The sequence below is a fragment of the Nicotiana tabacum genome, chromosome 1 (genome assembly GCF_000715075.1).
Source record: "Nicotiana tabacum cultivar K326 chromosome 1, ASM71507v2, whole genome shotgun sequence".
NCBI classification, from domain to species: domain Eukaryota; kingdom Viridiplantae; phylum Streptophyta; class Magnoliopsida; order Solanales; family Solanaceae; genus Nicotiana; species Nicotiana tabacum.
Window position 1 is genome coordinate 170254090 of NC_134080.1, and position 9184 is coordinate 170263273.

Consider the following 9184-nt stretch of genomic DNA (forward strand, 5'->3'; position numbering starts at 1 on the left):
TTACAACCACGAAAAGTCCTAATTGATTTTAGACTGAGTGAGCCTATATTAGTAGAGATTTACATTAAGGGTAAGCCTATGGTACCAATTACATGCATGTGACTTCTTTTGTGAGAGTGAGCGATTTTCTTTGATATATGTGAGCATGAGATTCGAATGTGTGGATTGATTTTACTTTTTTGCTTTAGTTGTGAGGGCACATGGTCTCACGAGGGATAGGTAACGTTATTAGACTTCTCTACGACGTTGGGTGTTCAATCCATGAGTACATTGTGACGTTGAGTCGGTCTTTGAGACTAGGATTGTTATGAGCATGTTGACTTTGTTTTGATTATTTTTGAAGTTGGCATGAGTTATGGGAAGTGTGCGTTGAATCCATATGCTAAAGCTTAATTGTTGCAACCGACCATGATCATACGTGTATCATGCTTTAAATTGTATGAGCTTAATTTTGTTTCTTCTATTATAGTTGTTTGTTCGAGGATGAACAAATGTTTAAGTGTGGGGTAGTGATGTTGGGAATATTTTCATATGTTTCGACATTAATTTACTCGTATTTTTACCGCTCTTTGATTATATTTGATACTGAATATGTCCAATTTAACTTAATTATGGAGTTTTACACTTATTTAGATGTTGATGCATAATGTAGGTACTTTGAGATAAAACGTGGAGCAAAGTGCACCAAGAAATTGGCGAACAGAGATAAGCTGTGCAAAGGAGAAATTAACGAAAAAGAAGATGAGAACTTTGGTTGATTACCTGGAATGGCAACGTCTTTGGTTTTGAGTTGCATGAATCTTGGAATGAAAAGTTAGGCAACTAGCACTAACAAGACTAGAATAAAATTGGAGAAATAAATTGAGCAGCAGGTGCGCGAAGAAACGCGCGAAGTCGCGCAGGAGTTCGCGCGTAAGAAAGGCCGACGCAGAATCATGCGCGAAGAAACGCGCGAAGTTATGTACGAGCCCGCGCGTGTCCGGTCCGAAAAAACGTTATTTAGGGGTAAAATTGGAAATCTGGAGAGAAGCCCACTTAACCTATATAAAGTCAAGCTCACCCAAGGTTAAAGTATGAAGGTTTTCATAGTTTAGTGCAAGAAATAGAGAGGCAAGAAGCAAAGAGGACGTTTTTGAGAGTAAAACACAAGCATAGAGCCGCCGTTGAGGCCGGAATTCATCAGGTTTCATCTTTCTTCCTCCAAACTTAGTAATTTTTAGGTTTCTTTGTATGAGTTGTTGTTTTCCTACCATGTCTATGTGGAGTTAAACTTCACGTTCTAGGGTTGCGGTTCTTTCATGACTATTGTTATTCGGATATTAAGTTTGATTTCTTAGTTTATAATATTGGTTTATTTATTCAATCATGCACTTAATTATTTGATTGCTTGATCACAATTGAATACTATCTACGAATCTTGAATTGAACTCGATAGTGGGAATTCTAGATTGCATATAGGATTGAATAGAGCAAGTTCTTGAACCTGGGCATCGGGGAACGAATTCTCGGTTAGGATAGACATATACCTAATTGCCTTGCTTGGTTGATTTACAGGAATTATAAATGCATTTTTGTTGATTCTAACTCCATAGACATATAGGCGTTAGGTTAGCTTGAATAGGCAAGTAAGAACTCGACAGATTTTTATGAGCAATATTAACCCTGTCAACCAATAAACTAGATAAATTAGTTAGTCAATTCAATATAAGAATACAATAGGATTGTTAGATAGCCCATAACCCTAGATCGTTTTCATTACATTGATATCATAAAAATCCGCTATACTTTTTGCTCAGAGTTCATTATTTATTTTCTTTTTATTTTAATTAGTTTAGAATCAAATACTTCTAGGTTTCATTCTTGTATAGATAATTAGGATAGTCTAATTTAGTTAATAGTTAATCACAAGTCCTCGTGGGATCGACATCTGACTTTTAGTCACTTTATTACTTGACGACCGCGTATACTTGCGTGTGTGTTTGGTCGCAACAACATCAACACCGGAAACGACTCTTCGAGCCAAGCAGGCACCAGAGAGATCGAGTGATAACAAGTCAGCAACAGACCCTGCTATTATGAAGATGCTTGAGGACATCACCAAAAGGATTGAATCAGGAGAAAAGAAGATAGAGGCTAACGGTAAAAAGGTGGAGACTTATAACTCGAGGGTCAATCAGATCCTGGGTGCACCCTCGATTCTGAAGGGCGTAGACTCAAAGAAGTTCATACAGAAACCATTCTCACCAAGTGCGGCTCCGAATCCCATCCCAAAGAAATGAATGCCCGATGTCTCGCAGTATAACGGGACCGCGGACCCCAATGAGCACATTACCGCTTATACTTGTGCTGTGAAAGGGAATAACTTAAAGGATGACAAAATTGAGTTCGCCTTGTTGAAGAAATTTGGAGAAACACTGTCAAAGGGAGCTATGATGTGGTATCATAACCTACCCCCTAATTTAATAGATTCATTTGCCATGTTGGTGGACTCATTTGTGAAGTCACACGCTACTGCCATCAAGGTCGCCACCAGGAAGTCCGATGTCTTCAAGATCAAACAGAGAGAAAACGAGATGCTACGGGAATTCGTATCTCGCTTTTAGATGGAGTGAATGGAATTACCACCAGTCTCCGATGACTGGGCAGTATAGGCCTTCACTGAAGGATTGAATGAGCAAAGCTCGGTTGCTTCGAAGCATCTAAAGCAGAACTTGGATGAGCATCCTGCCGTCACTTAGGCGGATGTACACAACAGATACCAATCAAAGATCAGGGTCGAGGACGACCAATTGGGAGCCCCCCCCTGGCTCAGTATATCTAAACAAGCTCCTAGCAAAGGAATCAAAGTCTACAGAAAGGGAGTTGAGATCATGAAAAGAAAGGCATTAGACATACTTCAAAGATCGAAGAGACACTTCGAGGCGGAATATACCTCGAAATGATCGAGGAGTAGATCAAGGCCAAAATTCCCGGGGACTTATGAGCAAGACCGGGTTTAACAGGTATTCGAGGCCAATGTAGGCAACCCGATTGTCGGAATACAACTTCAACATCGATGTCTCAGACATCGTATCAGCCATGGGTAAAATCAGGGATACCAGATGGCCTAAGCCCTCACAGTCAGATCCTTCCCGAAGGAACCCCAACTTGATGTGCGAATACCATGGAATTCACGGTCATAGGACCGAGGATTATAGGCATCTCCGAGAGGAGATGGCCCGACTGATCAACGAAGGGCACCTTCGAGAAGTCCTCAGCAATCGAGCCAAGAACCACTTTCGAGAAAGAGAGACGAACGGAAAGAATGGACTAGAAGAACCTCTGCACATCATTTACATGATCATTGGAGGAATCGACATCCCACAGAGACCTATGTTCAAATGGGCCAAAGTGTCCATCGCAATGGAAAGGCAAACTTAGAGTTATATACCCGAGGATGCTCTTATATTTAGAGAAGAAGACATCGAGGCCTTGTCCCAACCACATAATGATGCACTGGTAATTTCTTTTCTTTTGAATAACATTCAAATTAAACGTGTGCTCGTGGATCTAGGTAGCTTGGCCAACGTAATCAGGTCGAAGATGGTGGAGCAGACCTACCTCTCGAATCCTCAATGGATTCAACATGACAAACGAGACAACTAAGGGAGAAATCATCCTCCCAGTCAACGTGTCCGGTGCAGTTCAAGACACAAAGTTCCATGTCATCGAAGGTGACATGAGGTACAATGCCATAATTGGAAGACCGTGGATACACAACATGAGGGCGGTACCATCAACTCTTCACCAAATGATGAAGTTCCCAACCAAATATGGTATAACGACATGAGAACAACGTGCAGCAAATGAATGTTTGTGGTAAACGACATGGCACCAACATCGACTCTTCCCATCTAAGATGAGTCAGGAAACAGGCTGACCCCCAAGAAAAAGGTGGCTTGTGAGCATTCGAACAAAGATGATGTAGAAGACTTCCTCGCTCTTCGGACCTTCGTTGCCCCCATGAGTCGAATGCAACAAAATCAACGGTCGAAGAACTCGAGCAGGCTGTCTTGATCGAGCATCTTCTAGATCAAAATGTGTACCTGGGAATGGGATTAACCCCCGAACTCAGGAAAAAACTCATCCAATTTCTTATTAACAATATTGGTTGCTTTTCTTGGTCCTATTTAGAGACGACAGGGATCCCGCTGGAAATAGCCACCCATCGACTAAGTGTTGATCCCAGGTTCAAACCAATGAAGCAAAAAAGGAGGCCTCAATCTGAGGTAAAACATGCGTTCATCAAAGACGAGGTAACAAAACTCCTCAAAATAGGATCGATTAGGGAGGTAAAATACCCCGAATGGTTGGCTAATGTAGTAGTGTCCCCCCAAAAGGAAATAAATTAAGAATGTGCATAGATTATAAAGACTTGAATAAAGCATGCCCCAAAGACTCATTCCCGTTTCCTAACATCAATCGCTTGATCGATGCCACTATCGGCCACGAGATCCTCACTTTTATTCACGCCTACTCCAGGTATAATAAAATTCAAATGAACCGAGAGGACAGGGAAAAGACTTTGTTCATCACGAAGTATGGTACGTACTGTTATAATGTAATGCCCTTCGGGATACAAAATGCAGAAGCAACGTACCAACACCTAGTTAATAAGATGTTCGAACTTCAAATAAGCCAAACTATGGAAGTTTACATCGATGACATGCTAGTTAAGTCCCTACACGCGGAGGACCATTTGACTAATTTGCAGGAAACGTTCGATATCCTTAGAAGCTACAACATGAAGCTTAACCCCGAGAAATGTGCCTTCTTAGTAGGATCGAGCAAATTTTTAGGCTTCATGGTGTCGAATAGGGGGATCGAGATCAACCCCGACAAAATCAAGGCCATTGAAAAAATCACAGTGGTGAACAATGTGAAGGTGTACATCGGCTGACCAGGCGGATAACGGCCTTAGTCCGATTCATCACGAGATCATTAGATCAGAGTCATTATTTCATCTCCTTGCTCAAGAAGAAAAATAGCTTTGAGTGGACTCTGGAATGCCAACATGCTTTAGAGGAATTAAAGCGGTATCTCTCGAGCCCGCCTTTACTCCACACCCCGAAGGAAGATAAAATGTTGTACTTGTATCTGGCCATATCCAAAGTAACGGTAAGTGGTGTGTTGGTTCAAGAAGAACAAGGTACACAATTTCCTGTTTATTACGTAAGTCAGACTCTAGGAGATGCTGAAACCAGGTATCCACACTTAGAAAAATTAGCTCTTGCATTAATTAGTGTATCTCGAAAATTAAAACCTTATTTCAATGCCATCGTATTTGTGTTTTGACAACATACCCTCTTCGAAATATCTTGCACAAATATGAATTATCGGGAAGATTGGCTAAATGGTCCATCGAGCTCGGAGGGTATGATATCGAGTACCAACCCTGGACGTCTATCAAGTCTCAAATTTTTGCAGACTTCGTGGCCGATTTTATGCCTGCCCTCATGCCCGAGGTAGAGAAAGAACTCTTGCTACAAATGGGCACATCATCGGGGGTGTGGACCCTGTTCACCGATAGTGCCTCAAGCATGAAAGGGTTCGGGCTCGACATCATTCTGAACCGCCTATGGGTGGAATGATTAGGCAATCTATAAAAATGTCAAAATTTACTAACAACGAGGCCGAGTATGAGGCTATGATTGCAGGTCTTGAGTTGGCCAAGAGCCTAGGAGCAGAAGTCACCGAAGCAAAAATGCGACTCTCTTGTGGTAGTCAACCAAGTAAATGGGAGGTTCGAGGTTCGAGAAAACAGGGTGCAAAGATACATAGACAAACTTCAGGTCATATTGCATCGTTTCAAAAAATGGACTCTGGTCCACATTCCTTGAGAACTTGGGGTCATCTGTCGAAGAAGATGACATACTCCTGGGGGCTGTTGTACACTTATCCAAGTCAGTGATTGAAAAAGGCCAAGCCGAGATCAACTCAACAAGTCTAACATAGGATTGGAGGAATAAATACGTCAACTATTTGAGAAACGGGAAGCTGCCCACAAACCCAAAAGAATCAAGGGTCCTTCGAGCCAAAGCAGCTCGATTTTTACTCGACGAGAATGGAACCCTATATAGAAAGTCTTTCGACGGACCTCTAGCAATATGCTTGGGACCGGGGGACACCGATTATGTACTTCGAGAAATCCATTTTGGTATGGGACAACTCTTTCCTTTTGGGAAAGGGGGTTTGAATTTTTGAAGAGTCGCCACCTAATGATTTAAGGTGCATTAGGACACCTATGGGGGTTCATTTATAACTACGTTTGATAACCAGAGACAAGGTAAGGGTTTGAAATTATCCTAAGGGGAAGGATAATACGTTCCTGGTATTATCTATAATACCAGGAAAACTTGGAGCTCATAATACGTTCTTCTTTCCATAATAATTGACGGATCAAAGGGATCCATGAGGTTGAACAACTCCAGTGGATGATCTGTTGGCTTTAATGAACTTGTTCCTGGTATAGTTGAAAGCATGAAGATGTGGCTGATCAGTTTTTGCTTTGACTTCAGTTTTGCTGGGGAAAATCTCTTTGAGAATTCTTCCGGTCGAGATAGAAAATCTGCGAGAATATTATCCTTTCCTTTTAGGTGCCTGACTTGAAATTTGTATGGACATAACCATTGGGCCCATCTGAGAATCTGAGGATTGAGAATAATTTTTGAATTTATCTGGATCATCTTTGGGAAGGCCTTCATATCCATCTCTATTAGAAATTCTATATAGATAAAGAAGAAATTGAATTTCTTGATTCCATTCTTTACTGCAAGAATTTCCATGAAAGTGGAGTGATAATGTTGGTCGACATCTTTGAACTTTCCACTGGCATATCCGCATATTTTCCTCTGGCCATCTTTTTCTTCAAATAGAACAACACTCTAGTATTCATGGCTGGCATCAGTTTGTAGTATCTTCTTTCCATCTGAAGGGATGTAGAGAGATTTGACATTTTTAGAAATCTCCTTTATTTTCTTAACTGCTTCATCTTGTTTCTTTCCCCATGGTGGAGCATTTTTCTTGAGCATTTCTGTGAGCGGTGAAATGTATGTAGAGATATTTGGGATGAAATCTCTAACATAATTTACTATGCCCAAGAATTGTTGGATCTGCTTTGTTGTGAGGTTGGTATTCGGAAATTTGAGTAATTCTTGACATATATGTGGTCCTGGACTGTATTCACCTTGGAAAAAATGCATTCCGAAAAAATCGATCTCCTTTTGAGCAAGAACCATCTTTTTTGCAGAAAGCATGATCCCGTACTTTGTTACCAATGCCTTAAATTGACGAAGCAAGTTGACATGTTCCTCCAATGTATCATTAAATAGTAGGATGTCATCAATGTAAACTAACGAGGTATGAAGGATGGGTTGGAATATTTTTATCATGGCCTTTTGGAACAAAGATAGTGCAGCTTTTAACCCGAAGGGAATGACTTTCCATTGGAAGTGATAATCGGGGATGCAAAATCCCGTATTGGGTCTTTCTTCAGGGTGGATTCCCAATTGCCAAAATCAAGATTTTAAATCAAACTTGGAAAAATATTTGGCCTAGGATAAGTGGGAGAAAAGGGTGAGTTTATTTGGGAAAGGAAACTTCTCATCTTGGAGGAAATGGTTAAGTGGCTTGTAGTTGATGACTAACCTAATTTTTACTCTTGTCTGTTCAGCTCTTTTGTTGATATAAAATGCTTCGCATGCCCATTGTGAATCTGATGGCTCTATAAGATCAAATTCCAAAAGTTCTTCACATTCTTTCTTTGCAAGCTGAAGATGGTCAGGATTCATCCCTGAATGGCTGTCTTTTGATGGATTGATATTTTCATTCTTCTTGAAAGGGAGCTTTATAAAAAAACTCTTCGTTTTTTCATAATGGGTGTTCCTTTTCTTCTTGAAATCCTTGTGGGATTCAGCATATGAATGTTCAATGAGATTTTGCTCAATCTTTTTGATTTGTTCGTCGTCGATGATTTGGAATAGCCTCGGAATCTCAGAATAAGATCTGAACTGCTTTTTTAAAAGCTATCCTGTTAGCCTTGATCTGGAGTTGATCTCTAAGTTGTCTGTAAATGTCGAACCCAATAATTAGATCTTTTCCTGGTACATCAGATCCTAGCAGCTTGGTTCTATACTTCAATCCTGGAAAGAACTCAATTGTGACTGGGTGTTTTGTAACGACAGTTGTGATCAAGATTGCATTTGATGCAGTGTTGAAATCCTTAAAATGCGGCACCCATTGATCTTCAGGGAGAATAGCAGGATTTATGTGTGAAGAAGCAGCTCCTGTGTCAATGAAAGCAATAACTCGAGTTGGTTTATCCCATTTAGATTAATAGACTTTGAGTTATACTTGTGGAACGGCTGCGAGAGCGTTGATCTCCTCTTGGGCTTCGATCACTGGTTTGGAAATTTGGTATTGATCATTGCCTTGATCTTCCTAGATAGCAAGAGAGAATAAAGTTTCTTCATTAGGTTCATCATCCACAGGGAATATGGATTCAACATGGAAATGTCGTGAGTGATCTTTTCTCGGATGACTTCGTATGTGGTTTGATATTCTTTTTCTACTTCTTGGACTCTTTCCCAGTGAGGATGAGTGTTGGTATAATTCCAGCTTGCCCAATCTTTTGGCCATATCTCTCTCGGGATGTACCTATTTTGCTGGAAAAGGATTCTTTGTGCTTTGATATATTCTTCCTCCATTGATAAAATGCACATAGGAAATTTCCACAAAATTGATGCCTCTGCTTGCGACTGAATTTTTCCATTAATGATCTTTACTGGCCTATGGAACATGAATATCTTTGCTGCATAGGAATCGCTGAAACATTTCATCCAATATCTTCTAGGGCTTGAACCATAGTAAAAATACTTTAAGAGCTGGTGAAATGTTATCAAATTCCTTGAAAACGTTGCATTTGAATTCCATGAAAATATAATACTGATAGCATAGGTACCAGAAAAACCATAATAGTTCTTGTGGAAAATCTTTAGCTTGAGCTATGAATATATAGCAGAACAAATATTCTGGATTGACCCCATATGGCTTGAGAATGGATCCTCCATGTTGCTGGAAAACTTGGAGCTCATAATACATTATTCTTTCCATAACAATTGACGGATCAAAAGGATCCATGAGGTTG

General features: G+C 40.4%; 1 protein-coding gene across 1 annotated transcript; it reads right to left on the reverse strand.

The window, feature by feature from the left end:
• Positions 1-6923: 6923 nt before the first annotated feature.
• LOC142164279 (putative mitochondrial protein AtMg00860) lies at positions 6924-7829 on the reverse strand. The gene is made up of 2 exons (XM_075221987.1): positions 7698-7829; positions 6924-7319 (listed from the first exon to the last, which is right to left on the reverse strand). Exons 1-2 carry the CDS (start codon positions 7827-7829, stop codon positions 6924-6926), a joined length of 528 nt encoding a protein of 175 aa, XP_075078088.1.
• Between the last annotated feature and the right edge of the window lie 1355 nt (positions 7830-9184).

Coding starts and splice junctions, on each gene's coding strand:
- LOC142164279 (XM_075221987.1), bottom strand. CDS start 7,829: ATGAATCCTGACCATCTTCAGCTTGCAAAGAAAGAATGTGAAGAACTT. Junction 7,320..7,697: donor AAAGAGCTGAACAGACAAGA/GTAAAAATTAGG, acceptor CGTCAATTTAAG/GCATTGGTAACAAAGTACGG.